The sequence below is a fragment of the Myxocyprinus asiaticus genome, chromosome 3, assembly GCF_019703515.2.
Source record: "Myxocyprinus asiaticus isolate MX2 ecotype Aquarium Trade chromosome 3, UBuf_Myxa_2, whole genome shotgun sequence".
Taxonomy (NCBI): domain Eukaryota; kingdom Metazoa; phylum Chordata; class Actinopteri; order Cypriniformes; family Catostomidae; genus Myxocyprinus; species Myxocyprinus asiaticus.
The window spans coordinates 36614663-36637538 of NC_059346.1; the positions used below are offsets into that span (position 1 = coordinate 36614663).

At 40.4% G+C, this 22876-nt stretch overlaps 1 protein-coding gene and 1 pseudogene across 5 annotated transcripts in view; one reads left to right on the forward strand and one right to left on the reverse strand.

The window, feature by feature from the left end:
- The window catches only part of LOC127427416 (ataxin-2-like), a 54729-nt gene extending 46447 nt beyond the window's left edge, over positions 1-8282 (reverse strand). For 2 of the 5 annotated variants that reach the window (XM_051675040.1, XM_051675024.1), the window contains exon 1: positions 7667-8281. In XM_051675040.1, coding sequence (XP_051531000.1) covers positions 7667-7785 — 119 coding nt within the window. In that variant the 5' untranslated portion in view covers positions 7786-8281. Of the gene's footprint in view, positions 1-7666 lie in introns of all 5 variants that reach the window. The other 3 variants (XM_051675030.1, XM_051675038.1, XM_051675047.1) reach the window with 3 other exon arrangements.
- Positions 8283-11887: 3605 nt separating this feature from the next.
- Positions 11888-16363, forward strand: LOC127420650 (cilia- and flagella-associated protein 251-like; annotated as a pseudogene).
- The last annotated feature ends 6513 nt before the right edge of the window (positions 16364-22876 follow it).

Sequence of the window (22876 nt, forward strand, 5' to 3'; positions counted from 1 at the left end):
CAAATGTTAAAGACTGAAATCAGTGTTTATATGGAGACCAACTGGTCCTCAGTATCCTCTGTGGGCGTGGCTTGGGAGGCACTTAAGGCGGTTCTTAGGGGCCGGATCATACAGTATGCCTCATTCATCAAAAAATACAAGGCACGAGAACTCATGGAGTTGGAAGGAAATATTAAAAGTGCTGAGGCAGAGCTGAAGCGCCGTATGTCATCTGATGGCCTCAGAGAATTGACCCGATTGAAATATAGATATAATACTATTTTGTCACGGAAAGTGGAGTTTTGGTTATTCAGGGCAAGACAGTCATACTTTGAGTCGGGGGATAAAGCAGGAAAACTTTTGGCTAGATATATAAAGCAGAGAGTGTCTTTTTCTATCATTCCCTCAGTGAAATCTGCTTGTGGTGAAATATTTACCTCGGCTATTGATATTAATAATGCCTTTAAAGAGTTCTATCTTGATCTCGACAGTTCCACGTCTTCATCCACTGATGAAGATATTAGGAACTTTGCAGAACCATTAGAACTCCCTAAACTAACAACTGAGCAAAAAAATTCTCTTGATTCTGAGATAACCTTGGAGGAGCTTGTTGAGGTAATTAAAGCCTTGCCTACAGGCAAGGCTCCGGGGCCTGACGCCTTTGCTGCTGAGTTTTTCAAATCTTATGCTACATAACTGGCTCCACTTTTGTTAGAAGTTTATACAGAATCATTAAAGAATGGAAAGCTTCCGCCAACCATGACACAAGCCTGGATCAGTCTGATTCTAAAAAAGGACAAAGATCCAAGCGAGTGTAAAAGTTACCGCCCAATTTCCCTGATCCAGTTAGATGTAAAAATGTTGTCAAAAATTCTGGCTAATCGATTAAGTTATGACATCACTTATACATATAGATCAGGTGGGGTTTATTCGAGGCCGTAGTTCTTCTGATAATATTAGGCGTTTCATCAATATCATGTGGTCAATAGCAAATGATCAATCTCCGGTTGCTGCCATCACTCTTGATGCCGAAAAGGCGTTTGATATGGTAGAATGGGATTATCTTTTTAAGATTTTGGAAAGGTATGGGTTCGGGAATACATTTATTGGTTGGATTAAGTTACTTTATAGACACCCTGTAGCAGCGGTACAAACAAATGGATTAATTTCAGATTATTTTACTCTGGATAGAGGCACCCGGCAGGGTTGCCCTCTTTCCCCATTATTGTTCTGTCTTGCCCTGGAACCATTAGCAGCCGCGATAAGAAAGGAGGATGATTTTCCAGGGGTGACTGCGGGAGGTGTGGTGCATAAGCTTCTGCTTTACGCAGATGATATTTTATTATTCGTCTCCGACCCCACTAGATCTATGCCTTGCCTCCACAGAATTATTAACTCCTTTTCCAAATTCTCAGGATACAAAGTCAATTGGTCTAAATCCGAAGCTTTGGCTTTGACAGCGTTCTGTCCAGTAACAGCCTTCCAGCCGGGTGCCTTCCAGTGGCCCAAACAGGGAATTAAGTATTTGGGAATTTTATTCCCAGCAAATTTGTCTGATTTAGTCAGAGTTAATTTTGATCCCTTAATAAAAAGGTTTTCGAATGATGTGGACAGGTGGGCTTCATTACACTTATCGATGATTGGGAAGGTTAATGTTATTAAAATGAATTGCATTCCAAAATGTAACTACCTGCTACAATCTCTCCCTGTAGATATCCCTCTCTCTTATTTTAAGCAATTTGATAGCATAGTGAAGTCCTTCATTTGGAATGGTAAACGTCCCAGGTTAAATTTCAGTAAATTACATAGGCTGATTGACAAAGGTGGGTTAGGCCTACCCAAGATTTTATTTTATTATTATGCATTCAGTCTTAGACATTTGGTTCATTGGTCGCTTCCGCCTGAGAGAGCTCCTCCCTGGTTTTGTATTGAAAGGGAAGTTCTTGCCCCTATCTTGCCACTGCAAAGCCTTTCGATTAAACTAGCTGGAGAGGTTAAGTCGCACCCCGTTATTTTGCATTTGCACTCGATATGGACAAAAGTGTCCAGAGTGTTTAATTCTGATATTTATTTAAACGTAGCCTCAAGCATATGGCTGAACCCTAAACTATGTATTAATAAGTCCCCTTTCTGTTGGTCAGAAACAACCTCACAATCCAGATTGTGAGGGGGATTAATACACTTGGTGACCTGTATGAGGGTGGAGTATTGAGATCTTTTGAAAATTTGATTCAACATTTTGGGATTCCCAAATCTCAATTTTATAAGTATTTACAGCTGCGCCACCTGCTCTGCTCTGTTTTTGGGAGTAGCATACACCCCCCTAGAGCGGCAGATACTCTGGAAGTGGTGATTGCTGCTTTTGGGAAGGGTCATGAGGCATCAGTGTATTACTCCTTGTTAATTCAGAGTCTGGGGGACGGATCTTTAAATTCTCTTAAAAGATTATGGGAGAAAGATTTGAACTTGGTATTGAAGGAGGGAGTGTGGGCAAGGATTCTAAAAAACATTAAGTCTGCATCTAGAGATGCAAGGGATCGCCTTATGCAATTTAAGATTTTACATAGATTTTATTGGACCCCCTCTAGATTGTATAGGCTTGGTCTTAAGGACACACCCATCTGCTGGCAATGCCATACTGAAGATGGAGACACCATCCATGTTTTTTGGGGGTGCCTTAAGATCCAAGAATTTTGGCTGAAGGTGCAAAGTTTTGAGTGCCCAACACACCACACACAGGTCTCGTTCTGCCCCAGACTCTGTATTTTGGGAGATAGGGAGGTCATGGATTTGGTAGATAAGTACATGAAGGACTGGGTTTTGACCGGTGTGATGATTGGTAGACAGGTTATTTTGAGGAGTTGGAAGTCGGATGGAGCACCCTCATTCCCGGAGTGGTGTGCATTTTTGAGGGAATCTCGAGGTGGGGCGGTGGAGGGAGTAATTTAGAGTTTAGTTTTTTTTATTTTATTTTTTATTATTATTATACTTGATTATTGTATGTTATGTTGTTGCTTTAGTTTTCTGTGTGTGTGTCTATATTCTATTGACCACAGGGGTGTTCGTGGGGGGGTCAGGGTGGGTTGAGAGTTTGGTAGGGGGAGGGGATAGAGTGGGGGTTTAAAGTTTTTGATTCATTATATACATGTTGTTGTATTTTTTGTGTTAATTTATGAATTATTAAAAATGTTAATAACAAAGACGCGTACTTTCATATCCGAATTGTACCATGCCACAGGCTGTTCTTGAGATTTGTGTACGAGGGACATTATACTTCACCATTTGAACAGCCTGGGTGTCAATGTTAACTGGGCGAAAAGCACACTTTCCCCCAGCCAATAAATCTCCTTTTTGGGGGTTCGACTCGACTCCATGAGCAGGTGCCTGTCTAAGTTCAAACTGGGAAAAACATTTCCACTGAAATCTTTTCAGAAAATGCTGAGTTTTATGGCGGCCTTCATGCTGTTAGATCTTTTACACATGAGACCTCTACAGAGGTGGCTCAAACACCATGACATGTACCGAGTCACGCCTGGCGTCAGTGCATGCCCGTCACCGTGACTTGCCGATGCCTGCCTGCTCTAGCACCATAGACAGCTCCAAAACTTTATCAGCAGGGTGTGATGTTGGGTCAGGTTTTCAGATGACAAATGGTGACCACGGATGTGTCCAACACGGGTTGGGCGCACTGTGTGATGGACGCCTGCCTTTCGGCACTTGGATAGGTGTGAAATGAGTGCAGCACATCGCTTGGAAATGCTAGGCATCTTCTTAGCGGTGAAAGCTTTCCATTCCGACATAGTGAATCATCACGTTCTGATTCGTTCAGATAACATGTCAGTGGTAGCGTACATAAATCGCCAGAGTGGCACTCAATCACTACCAATGTTGAGCCTGGCACAATGCCTCCTCGTGTGGAGCATGCGCCATCTCCTCTCCCCGCGAGCAACATATGTCCCAGGCCGTTTGAACTGCGGAGCGGACATGCTGTCGCACCAGGGGCCTATGGCAGGGGAATGGATACTTCATTCTCAAATAGTTATGAGGATTTGGGAACTGTTCGGCAAAGCAGAAGTTGACCTATTTGCCTCCGCAGAGACAGCTCACTGCCCTCTTTGGTACTCCATGTCCCAAGCCCCGCTAGGAGTGGACGCCTTGGCCCACAAGTGGCCGACGACACGTAAATATGCGTTTCCCCCAATACGTCTCCACACTGTCATCAGCAAAGTCCGAGAGGACAAGGAAACGGTTCTGTTGGTTGCGCCGAAATGGCCCAACCAACCATGGTTTACGGAAATGGACATATTAGGCGGCACTCCATGGGAAATTCCGCTGAGGAGGGATCTGCTCTCTCAAGCGCAGGGCACGATTTGGCATCCCCAGTCGGAGCTGTGGAACCTACACATATGGCCCCTGAACGGAGCGCAATGAACGAGCCAGAATTGGCTCAGTCTGTAATAAACACCATTTTGCAGGCTAAAGCGCCATCTATGAGATGCCGCTATGCACTAAAATGGTGCGTGTTTGCGGATTGGTGCTCTTTATACATGTATGTGTATGTGTGTGTATATATTTATATATATAGTCTATTGTGTATTCTATATATAAAATTTATTTTCTTTTCAATATTTTTTTTTTTTATTAAATTTCTTATTATTTTTTAAAAGTCTTTTTGCTGTTTTATATTGTTGTGTACTGGAAGCTCCTGTCACCTTGTATGTGTAAGCATAAAGGCAATAAAGCTCATTCTGATACTGATTTATGCAGCAAAGACCCAGTGAATTGCCCCATAACGGAGATCCTTTCATTCCTTCAAGAGCGGTTGGACACAGGTCTTACTCCGTCAACGCTTAAGGTTTATGTAGCGACCATCTCTGCATTTCACGCCCCAGAGGATCCTCTAAAGGCAGACACGATCTAATCATAAAGTTCCTTAGGGGAGAGAGGTGCTTGAACCCCCCTCGCCTACTACACTTCCAACATGGGAATTTCGTGCTGAGGGTGCCCCCGTTCGAACCTTTGGAATCCGTTGAGTTACGTGTGCTCTCTTTAAAGACAGTACTGCTGTTGGCTCTGACCTCAGTCAAATGGGTTGGCGATATACATGCGCTGTCAGTTGACAGTTCATGTCTGGAATTCGGTCCCAGGCTTTCAAATGCCACTATCAAACCCAAAAAAGGCTATGTGCCTAAGGTGCTTTCCACACCCTTAGGGCTCAGAGAGTGCACTTACAAGCTTTCTCTTCTCCACCACCTAATTTGGACGAGGAGCAGTTAGCGCATTTATTATGCCCCGTACGTGCACTGCACACGCATGTGGAGCTCACATGCCAGTTTAGACTGTCAGATCAGCTCTTTGTTTGTTATGGAGTATGCACAAAAGGCATGTCCGTCTCCAAACAAAGGCTCTCTCACTGGATCATTGATGCGATCGCCCTCGCTTATGAATAACAGGGCATGAGCTGCCCTATAGGCGTGAAAGCGCATTCAACTAGAGGCATGGCCTCTTCATGGGCATGCACAAATGGTATATCCCTACAGGATATATGCTTTGCAGCAGGATGGTCTTTGCAAAACACGTTCGCGAGGTTTTATAACCTAGACATGGCGTTCATCGATTCGTGAGTCCTCTCTGCCTAGAGAACTTACTATTCCAACACCCGGCGGGTGAGCCAGATCCCCTTATCACAGGCAGGCAACCTGTTATTTTTTTAATAGTCACCTGTGTAGGCCGCTACCCAATTTACTCCCACTAAAAGTGCCAAGCACTTCCAATAAAAATAATAAAAACCTCCCTCCCTACCTCTGGTACGAAAGGGTTCAATTATACTGTGTGTATTATATGACTCATACACATCCTCAGACTAAGATTAATTTTCCCACTGGTTTTCACCATGTGGGGTTATTCATTTTCACACACACTAAAGATATTATACTAAGTAACCGCCAGACGGGTCTGTGGCCTTATATACATATTCGTCTAAGTGTTTTATACCCTGGTGCATCCAAGTGTATTACGTTATGTAGCGCAGTGTGACTCCGTTCCCCAAAGCGATCAGCAATGTCTCGTGAACTAAATCGATAGGGAACGTCTCCGGTTACTCTTCTAAACTCGGTTCCCTTAGATGAAGGGAATGAGACAATTCAAACTTGGCCGCACTACTACTACAGAGTTTCGAGGTACGAGTGAAGCATTCTTGTCCTCAGTCAGAAAATTCTGAAGTAGTGATGGGTCGTTCATGAACGATTTGTTCATTTTGAACAAATCTTTTATGTGACTCACAAGAACGAGTAGTCTCAGAGAGTGATTCGTTCATTTTGTGTTGGACACGCATGCACATTGCGCAACCTCCATTTGTTTGTTACATGAAAACCGCATAGGCGCTGTACAGGAAACAGAAATTAGTTCACTTTTCAACTCTTTTGGTCCCAGTTGTTCATTCTTTTGTCACGTGACAGCCGTATAAGCTATGCATTGCTCACACAGGAAACAGAAATGATTACTTCACCTCTCCAGTCATCTGGTCCCAGTTGTTCATTGGGGGGGGGGGGGGGTTGGCTATTGAAAATGTAACATTTTAATTATGCACAAATGAACGAAATAACTTGAATAAAGATTCGTTCATTTTGCTGAAGGAGACTCAAAGATCCAAGTCAGTAAAATGATCCGATCTTCCCATCACTACTCTGTAGAAATGGTGTGTGTGCGCGCCCGCTTATATATGGCAAATGCGCGGCTAAAAAGTCGGGGCTCAAACACCATTGCCAATCATAAGATTGGCGTTATGATGCAAAGGCTTCAACTAGGTCGTGGAAAAGGAGTTTCCCCAAAGCGTTCAGCAATGTCTCGTTCCCTTCTTCTCAGGAAAAGAGGTTACAAGAGTAACCGGAGACGACTAACGCCCCCAACACGTTTTAACAATCAGTTGACATCCCTTAAAAATACAGAAGTAGAAAGATGAGGTAGGCTACATGAAGCCAACAATATGCAATATGGAGAACGACCCATGTTAAAGCAAATGATATAACTGGGTATAAATAATGTGACAACAGGCTAAGGATTCCTCTTGATTGTATTTTCAGCAACCCCTAAATGACATCTAGCAACAAACTAAAGTGTCACGCGGATCAAATTTACAGATTAGTAACAGTATGAGCAAATAAATATTGGCTAGTTAGCTGACTACGCTAACAATACAAAGATAAAGTGTATCGCTGCTGATTTAATGACTCGAATAGTCTCTATGTGAATATTATTCAAATGTAAACGACAGAAAACGCATTTGCTTTGTGTGGCAATGCTGGCACAGACACATTTCACCGGCAAAGAGACACAACTCATCCTGAAGGTGTAGATAACCTGCCCCTCTTTTATATTCAGGAAAATAATGTCTATTCTCGGTGTGTGTTTTTTTTAAATATATATATATATATATATATATATATATATATATACAAATGCAATGAGCACAAACCATTTTCTGCGAGAATTAACATATAAATTCCTGCCCTGTGAACTTGGCCTATAACGGCCTACTTGCTTTCAATAACGTACACTGCAACTTCCCAATCTTCATTATTAAGCTACGACACAAGTGCAAGCATGTCGCATCCCCACATCGCTCTCATGTAGATGTTCATCTGTCCTCTAAATTAAACCCCTCGTATTTTCTGGTTTGGACACCCACCTGCCTATGTTCTGGCGTCCACCGGCTCCTCCTGCTCCCCCGGTGCCAGAGGCCGCAGCGGCTCCGCTGTTGCTTCCGCCGGGTTTGCGATTACCACCGGCCTGCGGCTTCATGGACATGGTGATCCCATAAACGACAGATTGAGCAGAGTTTTCTGACTGTTTGAAAAACGATACACACCGCGGACGAGTGCGGAATATGGTATTTGACGTGTTAGCTGGCAGTCGATTTAGTGACTAAAGCGACTCCTCCAGTTATTCAAGTCCACTACTACTGCTATTTCAGCTAGCTTTGCTGAATTATTTCCTCCTAAACAGAGACAAATAAGCCTGTTTTGAAACCAACGCTCTGGCGATCCATATGTCTTAAATGTCTACAAAAATAACAACCCGGTCATTTAGATTTTTGCTATTTTAAGTGCGATATTAGTAATATACACAGTTCACGCGGGGCTTCAGCACTGACCGATTGACCTAAACAGCCTGAAAAGCCACAAAACGTGGCGGAAGGATATAAACACATCCCAGGAATGTGTGTACTACTTTTGTAGCTTTTATTTATTTTAAAAGTAAAATAATCACCAGTCGTGCGTATAAATATCCATCGAAGGTTGTTTGTTATTAAATTAATAGTGGAAATCAGAGGAATGCGAGTTAGTGAAACACGACTCCTAAGTAGAGCGCACTACTTGCAGCAAATGGAACGTTATCTCTGAGTGTTTGTGCTTTGACACTAGTCGGCCAGGTGACTTGTATAATTCTGTCAAATTCCATAAACACTTTATAATTTAATTTGTTTGATGTTTGCATTTTTTTCTTCTTCTATGTGCTCATTTCTCTCTTAGCTTATAGAACAATTAAATTAAAAAAAAGACTATCGGTTTGTACTGTCAATCCAGTCCAACTTGAATAGTGTTCCATACTAACTATATACTGTATGTTCCCTTGGTTTTAGCTCAGAACTGAAGTTAACACTTTTGTACATTTTGTTTAATTAGCTCTTTATAATTACTATATGAAGTACCACACAAAGAAATGTATATATATATATATGTAAAGGTTTATGATGAAGAATCAGCATGGAAGTAAACAAGTAAAACACATGAACAGTATGATATGACTATCGTCATTTGGGTGTGCTAATGAAATTATTATGTTGTGCATCTATTAATACTCAATAAGTGCCTGAGAAACTAGTTATGTGTAGCTGATGTGTGTCTTATGTGTCGCTCAATATGTGTTTGACAGCCGGTTGCGTCTCATGAAATTACTTTGTAAAAGTAATGAATCCTGTCCTGATTTGTTGCATTTTCTCTTTGATATATGAAATTATATATTATTCTATTATTTTCTAATTGTCTTGAAAATATTTTGAAAATTATTTTCCAATCCATTTGTGATAGATATACAGGTGCATCTCAATAAATTAGAATGTCGTGGAAAAGTTCATTTATTTCAGTAATTCAACTCAAATTGTGAAACTCGTGTATTAAATAAATTCAATGACCACAGACTGAGGTAGTTTAAGTCTTAAGTTCTTTTAATTGTGATGATTTTGGCTCACATTTAACAAAAACCCACCAATTCACTATCTCAACAAATTAGAATACATCATAAGACCAATAAAAAAAATAAAAAAAACATTTTTAATGAATTGTTGGCCTTCTGGAAAGTATGTTCATTTACTGTATATGTACTCAATACTTGGTAGGGGCTCCTTTTGCATTAATTACTGCCTCAATTCGGTGTGGCATGGAGGTGATCAGTTTGTGGCACTGCTGAGGTGGTATTGAAGCCCAGGTTTCTTTGACAATGGCCTTCAGCTCATCTGCATGTTTTGGTCTCTTGTTTCTCACTTTCCTCTTGACAATACCCCATAGATTCTCTATGGGGTTCAGGTCTGGTGAGTTTGCTGGCCAGTCAAGCACACCAACACCATGGTCATTTAACCAACTTTTGGTGCTTTTGGCAGTGCGGGCAGGTGCCAAATCCTGCTGGAAAATGAAATCAGCATCTTTAAAAAGCTGGTCAGCAGAAGGAAGCATGAAGTGCTCCAAAATTTCTTGGTAAACAGGTGCAGTGACTTTGGTTTTCAAAAAACACAATGGACCAACACCAGCAGATGACATTGAACACCAAATCATCACAGACTGTGGAAACTTAACACTGGACTTCAAGCAACTTGGGCTATGAGCTTCTCCACCCTTCCTCCAGACTCTAGGACCTTGGTTTCCAAATGAAATACAAAACTTGCTCTCATCTGAAAAAAGGACTTTGGACCACTGGGCAACAGTCCAGTTCTTCTTCTCCTTAGCCCAGGTAAGAGGCCTCTGACGTTGTCTGTGGTTCAGGAGTGGCTTAACAAGAGGAATACGACATCTGTAGCCAAATTCCTTGACACGTCTGTGTGTGGTGGCTCTTGATGCCTTGACCCCAGCCTCAGTCCATTCCTTGTGAAGTTCATCCAAATTCTTGAATCGATTTTGCTTGACAATCCTCATAAGGCTGCGGTTCTCTCGGTTGGTTGTGCATCTTTTTCTTTCACACTTTTTCCTTCCACTCAACTTTCTGTTAACATGCTTGGATACAGCACTCTGTGAACAGCCAGCTTCTTTGGCAATGAATGTTTGTGGCTTACCCTCCTTGTGAAGGATGTCAATGATTGTCCTCTGGACAACCGTCAGATCAGCAGTCTTCCCCATGATTGTGTAGCCTAGTGAACCAAACTGAGAGACCATTTTGAAGGCTCAGGAAACCTTTGCAGGTGTTTTGAGTTGGTTAGCTGATTGGCATGTCACCATATTCTAATTTTTTGAGATAATGAATTGGTGGGTTTTTGTTAAATGTGAGCCAAAATCATCACAATTAAAAGAACCAAAGACTTAAACTACTTCAGTCTGTGTGCATTGAATTTATTTAATACAGGAGTTTCACAATTTGAGTTGAATTACTGAAATAAATGAACTTTTCCACGACATTCTAATTTATTGAGATGCACCTGTATATGTGCCGGGTCTCTAAAGACCTGAATATGTAAGAGTGTTTGGTGAAATTCCCATGCATTTAAGGGCTATATCTTACAACAACAACAAAAAATTGTCTCCTCGAGCACTTACATTTTTTTGCTAGTATTACGCTCTGGTTTGGTTGTCCTTTAACGGGAGTTGCCCTCACATGTGACTGTATCTTAGCAACAGGATGTGTGTGTAATTAAAATGGACAACATGTTCCTTTAGACTATCGTATTTTTCTAGACGTTCATATTTGCACAATTCTCAAATATCAATGCACATTTGTTGATGTATAACTCAATTACAACTTTTTAACTGTTATAAACACACACCTTTGTCATAGATAATTATTTTGCGAAAATTAGCATAGCTAACAGACACACGTACAGACATCTTGACTCCACTTGTGGTTATTGGTCCAGGCAAGGTCTCCACAACTTTTACTCTTCCTGATAAGTCTTTGGGTCGCAACGAGAAATGTCGTCTGCGAATGGGACGTCTACTGTAACCCCATCCGATGGGACAGATGAAGAAATTTAAGATGCAAGGGAACTGGAAAGCACGAGGGATAATTATATGAAGAGAGAATTACCGGATGAAAATTAAGAAAGAACAGGGCAGGCCGAAAAAGGAAGAATGCAACGACCAGAAGTGTTAATTCTTCGAGTGGATACTGCTGACTCACAAGTTTACACAGCCACGTCATTGCCTGATATTCCCAAAGAGAACAGGACCTAATCTGGGATTTGGGGATTAGCCTACTATATGTTGAAATTAAAATATAGTTTCTCTACACACCTGTATAAAGCACATCTACGCCATCTTTACGTACAACACCATTGCAGCGACACTTGAGTGTGCCGTTTGTCTTCAATTTCTGTGTTTCCACCAGACTATTTGAGTGCAAATAGCCACACTGTGTGGCAGGTGCTATTTACACCTACGTAGTGCAAATAGTCACTCCATTGTAGGTATACTCTAGATATCTTGAATTATCTTAGACACACTGTCCAGGAGTCATGTATTTACATTTTCCAGCATCTAGCATAACTTGTCAAGCACACAAAGGGTGCTAGGAAGAGATCAGTAATACTTTCATGAAACTTGTTCTTAATGTTCTTAATAACATTTGATTTAATTAAAAAGATCAAGCGAAATCACAGAATATTGTTGGTGGCCACAAATCCACTGATTCCATATGTACTTTTTATATGCATCAGAGAGTGTGCATTTGGGACTGGACAAATGAAAGCGATAGCCCTGCATGCCAAATTGATCAGCCCACAATATGGTTGCCAGGTATGTAATAAAACTTTGCACTGATCTGGTTATTACACCAAGGCTGTACACATACTGTATAGTGTATAGGGTTTGAGAAGCAGGAATGTCTTAATTCATCATTTATTATGATTTATTTATGAATATTGAATATTAATCTTTAATCTAACTTTTAATTAACTTTTTCCATGCTTTCCCAGAATCAAATACTTTTCAGTCCCTCTGACAGCAAACAGTTGCTTAGCAACAGTGACAGTCAGGTTCTCTTCTACAGCTGGGCCAGAATAATTTATATAACCTTTGTAAGAATCTTAATTTTGTTATTTATTTAAAATTTTAGATGTCTAATAAATTATGTTGCTCAGGAAAGGGGACATCTGGAATACTTAGCTCCTGAAAATTCTGATAAGGTTGGCAGAACAACCATTCATCGAATTGTTATGTTCTGTTGTGATTGTACTCTGCTCTGTTTCTGGCATTGACCTCTTACAAATCCACCCCCATTCAGACCTTCAATGTGGTGTTAGGCTTTCTGAGCCAGTCCATCTTCCACTGTAATGGTGTGCAGGCTTTTACAGCCACCTCAGCTGGGAATATAGTTATTTGGGAGAAGCAGAGTAAGTCTGTCTCAAGTCAACCCCTAGTAAGGAAAGCCATAAAAATCATCCCTCTCCAGACGGAAGTAATCACAGTATTGACTCTGACTGACAGGTATATACTGTATGATGCACATGTTCATAGATGTATGACACATAAATGCATTTATTAGCTAATTGTGAAATCATGATGCAGTTGAAAAGTTGCATAGTTTGACCTTTTACATTTTCAGCTGTTGTATTTTACTCTTTTACATGCTTTTGCTTTTTTATAGTTTTATAGTTTCTGGTGATATGAATGGGCACGTCATATTCTATGATGAAAATCTCAAGCTCATGAGCTTGTACAACAAGAAATTCCCTCCACTAGCAGCCGGGGATATCAGGAAGACTGCACACTGAATGCCAAACCATTTAACTTAAGGTGAGAGGCCTTGTAAACAATAGGTTGCTGCTTTCAGAAAGATCTCAAATTTATTATCACAAATGTGGTATAACAAAATGATATGTTCTATCTAATAAGTTCTGTCTTCCACAAAACACTGTTTCCAATAGAAAATGTACCCCCAAGTAAATAAATAAATATATATGCCCATATATTTATTTTTGTGACACATACCTCTGCAAAACATTTGAGATACATTTCAAGTCTTCAATTAAAACCAAAATCTGCTAACATGAGTGCAGATCTTAGATTGGATGGATCCATCTGTAGAGCAGAGCTAATTTAGATGTTCAATTTAGTCAACGAGTATGAGTATGTGTCCAAAATGATTCACTATACACTATGCACTCGTCCATTTAGTGTATGAATTTTAAAAGTGTAGTACAGTCCCAAATGAAACACTTAACGTTTTTTTCTTTACTACACAGCAGTTGCTGTTTTTTGCCTGCTGGAAGTGATGTTTCAAATGCACACAATGTGTTGCCGCTAGCTTTAGCGCATTAGCCAAACTCAGTTCAATGCGTACAGTATATCTCAAATGATGAACATATTCATACAGTGTGGGCTGATGGTAAAGCATTCTTCTCACATTTGTAAGGTTCTGTTTTCACAGAAGTTTTCGATAGTTGCCACATTCACCATAAATTACAACTGTTTTGTCAGGCCAGCATCATGGCCAGGTTACCCCGCCCATTTCGCTGCATAGGGCAAGCCTCGACCAGTGTCCAACATTCTACACTCATTCCACACTCATTCCACACTCATTCCACACATTTTTCGGTTGTTGTGGTACATCATCTGGATACTCATTGTACTCTTTCTTTTGTTGCATTTTCAACATACTACTTGCACTACTTACACTATAAAATGGCCTAGAGTAGTGCAGAATTTGTGATTTGGGATACACCTCTAGAGTCAAGAAAATATAATATAATACAATAATGTCCTTCCATTTACAGAAATGTTGTGCTCTCTACGACCCATGCAACTGTAATACATGTGAATGCACAAATACATTTTCCATGGACTCTCCTGAAAGAACATGCAGAACCTCTGGAAGCAGTTGCCTTCCACCCCAAACAACCACTAGTAGCTATGGGCAGCCATAGTGGTACCATTAAGGTTTGGAGTTATGAGCGTAAAGAGGCTGTCTGCAGCAGAGTCTTCCAACCCCACAAACACATCCAGTGTATTACCTATGATCCATAAGGTGAACTACTAAAGAACTGTGGCCTTCTTGTCTTGTTATTATAAGCCAGGGCTACTGACACTACAAGGCACCAATGAATTATATCAGTGTCTTTTAATAAAGACATAATTTATTTCATTTTTACAATGGCAAATGTTGTATGCATGTTATGTGAATTTGTCTTGTTCTAGATTTTTACTTGGCAGTGGGCTTTGCCATTGGGGCTTTGCAGGTCATTGATGCAGTACACTTCAGAGTGATGGTGAACAGTGTTTGCAGTACAGTCAGGATGGCATTACCCATCTCACCTTCTCACAGAACTCACTCTATCTTGCTGCTGCGGTTAGTAGGAGTTCATTGAATTAATCTGGATCAAAATAAGAATACCAACATTAATTTAATAAGTGAAACATCTCAGCCTTTGGGATACTTCAGAACCCTTTATTACTATTGTTACACTTTTAACTTGCTCCAGTCCATACTGTTTATTGTTTTGTATCCCTTTCATCTAATCTCTTATCAGTGAATATAAGCTGTGTGTACTGATTAGTATAAAATTGGGTACTTTGTAGTTTCTGGTAAAATAGACAGCTACGTTCATTCCAATGCAAAGGTGTGTCATTACTAAAATAATTTACGTAGATGTCTTTTGTAAATACTAGCATCAGTAAAATTTGATTGTTTTTAACATTATGAGGAATTATTTTCTGAGATAAAACACTTCATTGTACTATGAAAACATACTGTAACTTTCAGAGATCAAAATGTCCTCCCAGTCAAAGAAAGGCCATTTATTAAAGAGCTAGCTTTAATAAATGAAAATTCTGTCATCATTTACTGACCCTCATGTTATTCCGAACCTGTATTACTTTTTTTTTTTTTTTTTACTCCAGTTGAACTCAAAAGGAGACATTTGGCAGAATGTCCCTTTTCACTTTCATTGTACAGAAAAATAGCAGCATCGACATTCTTCAGAATGTTTCTTGTGTTCTGTGAAAAAAGTAAACGATGACAGAATTTTTATTTTTGGATGAACTAACAAGTTTTAATAAATATTAAACATCAACAACACCAATTTGATATTCATAAACTTGACTCATCCTGTCACAGGGAGGTAAGAAAAGAGAAAGTAGGATGGATACTATTATTCCTAAACAGCAGAGTAAAATGTGGCTGATAAAGTCTGTCAAATCATTAGCTGTTTCCAGCTGTGTGTAGCACCCGCTATTCTGCATATTCTTTCCAAAGGATCCCAACATTAGAAACCAGTGGCTGGAGTTTTCAACAAGGCCCCCAACCATTCCTGCCTCAACTTAACAATTTGTTTGGCACATTTTAGAGTGGATTGCTTTTGACGCAAACACTTTAATAACATTATAGGTGGACCTCAGGGGAAAAATAAAAAATATATATGATATGACACCTTTAACAATATCTGAAAAATAACCTTTTTAAATGTTTTACTTTTTATTGTTAAATCTTTACTCTTTTAATGTTTTAAATTTGTGCATTTTATTGGATAATCTGTATTTCCCATTTGTATTTATCTAATGACAGGACTCTGGAAAGGCTGTGACGTTCATCCATCGTTGTAAAGAGTGGACCCAGGAGATTTGGAAGTACCAGGGCAGGCACCACTCCCATTACAAACCCATCCAGGACCTGGTGTTTGGAGTGGATTTAGACAGCAATCAGCCTCGTCTCCTCTCTCGGCATGGATTGCAGGCTGGTGAGTCCCTGAGTTACTGATATGAGGCCCTGTGTGCGATTGATCAACAGGGAGTGTGAAGGTTTCAAGTTGTCTGTAAAATGCCAGATCTTGATGCCATGTGTAGAGTGCCATGTAAGTTTTCCAGCAGTGTGAGGCACCAAGATGTCACTAATACGCAAACAGATCTGCCTGTCTAGTTTAGTTTCACCTCAGATATGGCTTTTACTTGTATAAGAACAGCTAATTTAAAGTCCTGCTCAGATATGTGTTTAACTTGCTATCCTGGTGGAGTACGATCTTCAGAACAGTGCTGAAAATGAGTTGTTGATTTTAAGTTCTGATCAGATCGAGCAGAGCGCTGTGCCCACCTGCATGGTGTGGTATCCTCCTTTGATGCCTGAGCATTTCCTCCTTATAGCTTCCAACCTGTATAAGTTGAAGCTCTTCAATGCTACCTCCAAAATGTAAAGGTTTGCAATTTAAAAGCTGTGTTCAGCCTATTAAAGAAATAGTCAGTGTTCAATACAAGTTACGATCAATCGACAGCATTTGTGGCATAATTTTTGATTACCACAAAAAATAATTTCGATTCGTCCCTCCTTTAAATAAATCTGCTACATCAGGTAGACAAATTTTTATTTGCTCACATCACACAAGCAATCAAACTAACATTAGGAGTTGGAGCATTTAAGAAAAATAGACACGTAGCCTAACGTTGTGGTGACAACACAAAAGATAAGAAAGATTAACATTATTTGACATTTAAAAAATAGCCTTGGCTATTTGACCTGCCTGTTGATTCCTGACCTGTACACCAAATATTACATAAAATATTAGCGGCTCACCAGTTGTGTACCCGCCTACGTACAGGACTCTGGTTTAAGACAGAAATGTGAAGCTTATAATTTTATAAAAGCACTTACATTCATTCTTCTGTTAAAACTTCTGTATTATTTGAGCTGTAAAGTTGTTTAAATCATCATTTTGCAGTTGTTTTTTGTTATTAACATTTTTATTGATTCCATTCATAAAAACCAATAGACACAAAATAAAATACGGAATCAGATATATAAATTCCCCCCGAACATCCCCCCCATCCGACACAAACACGCATTACAGTGGTCTCTTACAATTATAGCAAAAAATTAGAAACAAACTAAAAAAAAAAAACTTTCAAAAAGCAAGAGTGCACATACACATCAAACTAAAAATCAAACATCCCTCTCCACTGCCCCTCCCCAAGAACCCTCCAAAAAATCCAAATATCCACCCCACTTCCTATTAAACAAATCCCGCTTTCCTAACCTTCTGAAGATTGCCTCCTCAAATGCCGCAACCTCGCTCATCTCCCTGCACCACTCCCGAAACGAGGGTGCCCCAGCCGTCTTCCACCCCCTGAGTATTATTCGCCTGGCCACCATAACTCCGGCCAGGACCCAACCTCTCAAGTGGCTATCCCCAAAATGTATGACTTCCCCATCACCCAAAATGCAGAGTCTGGGGCAAAATGAAAACATTGTGTCCAACACATCACACAGAAATCCCTGAATCTTTAACCAAAATTCCTGTATTTTAACACATCCCCAAAAAACATGGGTTGTGTCCCCGTCTTCTGATTGACATCGCCAGCAGGTGGGTGTGTCTTTAAGACCAAGTCTATACAATCTAGAGGGGATCCAGTATAATCGATTCAAAATCTTCATCTGCATCAGACGCACCCTTGAATCTCTAGATGTAGACTTGATGTTTTTTAGAATCCCACACTCCCTCCTCCAATAGCAAGTTTAGATCTTTCTCCCATAATCTCTTGAGCGAAGTGAAGCTCTGTCCCCCAGACTCTGAATTAGCAGGGAGTAATACACTGATGCCTCATGACCTTTTCCAAATGCAGTAATCACCGCTTCCAGAGAATCTGCCGCTTTAGGGGGGTGTATACTACCCCCAAAAATAGTACAGAGCAGGTGGCGTAGCTGTAAATACCTAAAGAACTGAGATCTGGGAATCTTAAAATGTTGAACCGTGTTTTCAAAAGATCTCAACACTCCATTCACATATAGGTCACCGAGTGTAGTAACCCCCCTCACAATCCACTCTGACCAACAGAAAGGGGACTTATTTATACATAATTTTGGATTCTGCCATATGCTCGAGCCAACATTTAAATAAATGTCAGAATTAAGCACACTGGACACTTTTGTCCATACCGAGTGCATATGCGAGATAACGGGGTGTAACTTAACTTCTCTGATTAGTTTGAAAGAAAGGCTTTGTATTGGCGAAATAGGGGCAAGAATTTCCTGATCAAAACGAAACCAGGGAGGGGCTCTCTCAGGTGGAAGCGACCAATGAGCCAAATGTCTGAGACCGAATGCATAATAATAAAACAAAATCTTGAATGTTGTAACAAACTTAATTTCTAGATATTATCACAAGCTATGCATTGGATATTTATTTAGAATATTATAAAAGTTAATTATTTGTGGGAAGGTCAAGTGACGCCATGCAAGGAGCAGACGTGTAAGCGACGAGCTCTGCACACTTTGCTAAATTTGTAATTATTTTCATGTTATAATCTGGTGAATTTTGATACACCCAGTTGCACATTTGCTCTTTGATGCAAAACATGGCAAAGAAGTCAAAATCCTAGGGCTCTGGAGACATTAAAAGACATTTACGTGTTCAGGATGAAAGCCCCGACAGGCCTACAGACCAGGGACTCGATTTGGATGGCGTGGCGGGAGAGGTGATCCAGCGTCAGTTGTCCAACATGTCGGTGATGCTGATGAAGATTCTTGCTGACTTGGAGGATCTCGCTGTAATACGTCAATCGATTACGGCGATGGAAATAAAATTCTCTGAACTAGTTACAAGAGTGTCAGATATTGAGAGACGAATTGATTTTTTTGAATCTTCGGAGAGGGAATTAACCGCTAATCCGCCCGTGACCAAAGTTGATTTGGAAAAGCTTGAAGATCTTGAGAATAGAAGCCGCAGGAATAACGTTCAAATTGTTGGAATTCCTGAGCATGAGGAGGGCAGAGATATGGTGAAATTCCAAGACGAGTTTTTCCCGAGTCTGCTCGACATAACAGGCCACAAGCTGGAAATCGAGCGAGCTCACAGAGTCCCTGCTTGCAGATCTACTGAGGGAGACAGGACCCGATCGATTCTGGCCAGATTTCTGAGATCATCCGATAAAGATCTTGTGTTGCACCAGGCGAGGAGCAAAGGGAAGCTTTCTTGGAAGAACCATAATATTTTCTTGTTCCCGGACTTTGCGAGTTCGACAAGAGAGAAACGCGATCGATTCAAGGAATGTAAGAAACTCTTACATCGGCGAAAAATTACTTTTGCTCTGATGTTTCCTGCCAAACTGAGAATAGAAACGAAGGACGGTCACAAAGTATTTACTTGTCCCAATCAGGCAATGTCTTTTATTGAATCAATGGCTGAGTAAACCATTGGGTGTTTCTCATATGAGTGGGTCGACTCGCTGTACTTACTCTTGAGGAAGCTGGGTGTCATTTTGGTTTCTTTTTGCTTTTTGCGTTGGTTCCGCCTAGCGGCTAGAGCTTGTTTTGTGAATAACACTTTTCCTTAAAGAAACTTTTGCATTGACGAAAGATTACTTTTGCATTGAAGTTCCCGGCCAGTTTGAGAGTGGACACTATGGATGACTGCAAAATATTTACATGCTTACACTCTTTTATAAAGTTGACGGATTGTGTAAGTCATGGTATATACTTTTATTCAGCCTCCGAGTGAATTGACTCGACCATCCGGGGAACCGGATGCATTGGTTCCGCCTAGCGGCTGGAGCTTGTTCTATTGAATAACACTCCTTTGGAACAGCTGTGGATTAATCTGTTCGTTCTTTGTGCTTATGCCTCCTGCTGGCTGTAGTTTGTTTTGTTGAGTTTTTTTACGGGACACTGGAATGATTACGTCATCTGTTGAACTCATAACAGCTGGCTCACTGGACATTCGTCTGTCCGAGGAATCTGAACGGTTTTATATCGGCTGGAATTTGTTTTGTGGAAGATCACACCTTTGAGACAGTTCTGTGAATGAATCTACACATTCTTTGTGTTCATTCTTCCTATTGGCTGGGTTTATTTGACAAAGTATTTTCTGTTATGTAATTTTGCCTCACAAATTTGTGAGGAAAGCTTCCTCCAACCATTACACAAGCCCGGATCAGTCTGATTCTTAAAAAGGACAAAGATCCAAGCGAGTGTAAAAGTTATCGTCCAATCTCCCTGATCCAACTAGATGTAAAAATATTGTCAAAAATTTTAGCTAACTGATTAAGTAAGGTTATGACATCTCTTATATATATATATATAGATCAGGTGGGATTTATTCGGGGCTGGAGCTCTTCTGATAACATCAGGCGTCTCATCAATATCATGTGGTCAGTGGCGAATGATCAGTCTTGATATGGTAGAATGGGATTATCTTTTTAAGATTTTGGAAATGTGTGGGTTCGGGAGTACATTTATTGGTTGGATTAAGTTACTTTATAGACACCCTGTAGCAGCGGTACAAACAAATGGATTATTTTCAGATTATTTTACTCTGGATAGGGCCACTCGGCAGGGCTGCCCTCTTTCCCCTTTATTGTTCTGTCTTGCCCTGGAACCATTAGCAGCCGCGATAAGAAAGGAGGATGATTTTCCAGGGGTGATGGTGGGAGGTATGACGCATAAGCTTCTGCTTTACACAGATGATATTTTATTATTTGTCTCTGAACCTACTAGATCTATGCCTTGCCTCCACAGAATTATTAATTCCTTTTCCAAGTTCTTAGGATACAAAGTTAATTGGTCTAAATCAGAAGCTTTGGCTCTGACAGCGTACTGTCCAGTAACGGCTTTCCAGCCAGGCGCCTTCCAATGGCCCAAACAGGGCATTAAATATTTGGGGATTTTATTCCCAGAAAATTTGTCTGATTTAGTTAGTGTTAATTTTGACCCTTTAATAAAAAGATTTTCGAGTGATGTGGGCAGGTGGGCTTCATTACATTTATCGATGATTGGGAAGGTTAATGTTATTAAAATGAACTGTATTCCAAAATTTAACTACCTGCTACAATCTCTCCCAGTAGATGTCCCCCTCTCTTATTTCAAGCAATTTGATAGCATAGCGAAGTCCTTCATTTGGAATGGTAAACATCCCAGATTACACTTCAGTAAGTTACATAGGTCGATGGACAAAGGTGGGCTAGGCCTACCCAAGATTCTGTTTTATTATTATGCATTCGGTCTCAGACATTTGGCTCATTGGTCGCTTCCACCTGAAAGAGCCCCTACCTGGTTCTGCATTGAACAAGAACTGCTTGCCCCTATTTTTCCATTGCAAAGCCTTTCCATCAAACTAACCAGAGAAGTTAAATCACACCCCGTCATTTCACATTTGCACTCGTATGGACAGAAGTGTCCAGAGTGTTTAACTCAGATTTATCTCAATTATCTAAATATTGCCTCGAGCCTATGGCTAAACCCCAAACTATGCATTAATAAGTACCCTTTTTGTTGGTCAGAGTGGATTGCGAGGGGGGTTAATACACTCGGTGATCTTTATGAGAGAGGTGTGATGAGATCCTTTGAAAATTTGGTTCAATATTTTGGGATCCCCATAGTTTTTTAGGTATCTTCAGTTATGCCACTTGCTCTGTACTATTTTTGGGAGTAGCATACACCTAGGAGAGGTGATTTCTGCTTTTGGAAAAGGTCATGAGGCATCAGTGTATTACTCCCTGTTAATTCAGGGTCTGGGGGATGGAACTTTGACTTCTCTCAAGAGATTGTGGGAGAAAGATTTGAACTTGGTATTGGAGGAGGGAGTGTGGAATAGGATTCTAAAAAACATTAAGTCTACATCTAGAGATGCAAGGGTCCGTCTGATGCAATTTAAGATTTTGCATCGATTATATTGGACCCCCTCTAGATTGTATAGGCTGGGATTAAAAGACACACCCACCTGTTGGCATTGCCAGTTGGAGGATGGAGATTTATTACATGCCTTCTGGTCTTGTTTGAGGATTCAGGAGTTTTGGTTGAGAGTCCAGAATTTTGTTTCCGAGGTCCTGGGCACTCAGGTTCTGTTTTGTCCCAGACTTTGTGTGTTGGGTGATGGGGCGGTTATGGATATAGCTGATGGGTATGTAAAGAGGTGGGTCCTCACTGGTGTGATGATCGGGAGACAGATAATTGTGAGGGGATGGAAGTCGACGGGCGCTCCCTCTTTTTATGAATTGTGCACCGAATTGGGCAAGGTAGCGTCATTTGAAGAGATGTCATATAGACGGCTTGGCAATTCGGCTGCATATGATAAGAAATGGGGCAGGTTCAGGGGAAGGGACATATAATTTTATAAATTGATTCAGTGTGTGTATGCTCTTTTTGTGTTATCCTGTTTATTTGAATCAATAAAAAATGTTATTAAAAAAAAAAGTTAATTATTTTTAAAATTGTGGCATTTTGTTTTAAACCATTTGTTTTGAATGAGATTGAGATTTTGCAATGATGCCACAATACACTTACTGTCAAACCTGACCAGGGTGTGCAGCTCCCATACCCAAGCGTAAACTTTCTCACAGTGGGTTCAGACTAAGACTTCAGTTTAACCTTGAAGTATGTGTGTGTGTGCATGTGTGTTCTGCATTGTGGTTGATTGATATTTATTTGACGAATAATAATAAAAAAATTGCTCTGTGTAAAAAAATTTATTAAAAAAAAAAAAACAAATCTTGTGTAGGCCTAGACCACCTTTGTCAATCGGCCTATGTAACTTATTGAAATATAATCTGGGATGCTTACCATTCCAAATGAAGGACTTCGCTATGCTATCAAATTGCTTGAAATAAGAGAGGGGGACATCTACAGGAAGAGATTGTAGCAGGTAGTTGAATTTTGGATTATGTGGCAGAATGATCCGCCCCTCCGGCTCGTCATCGTCGCCCTGCCACTTAGGGCCGCC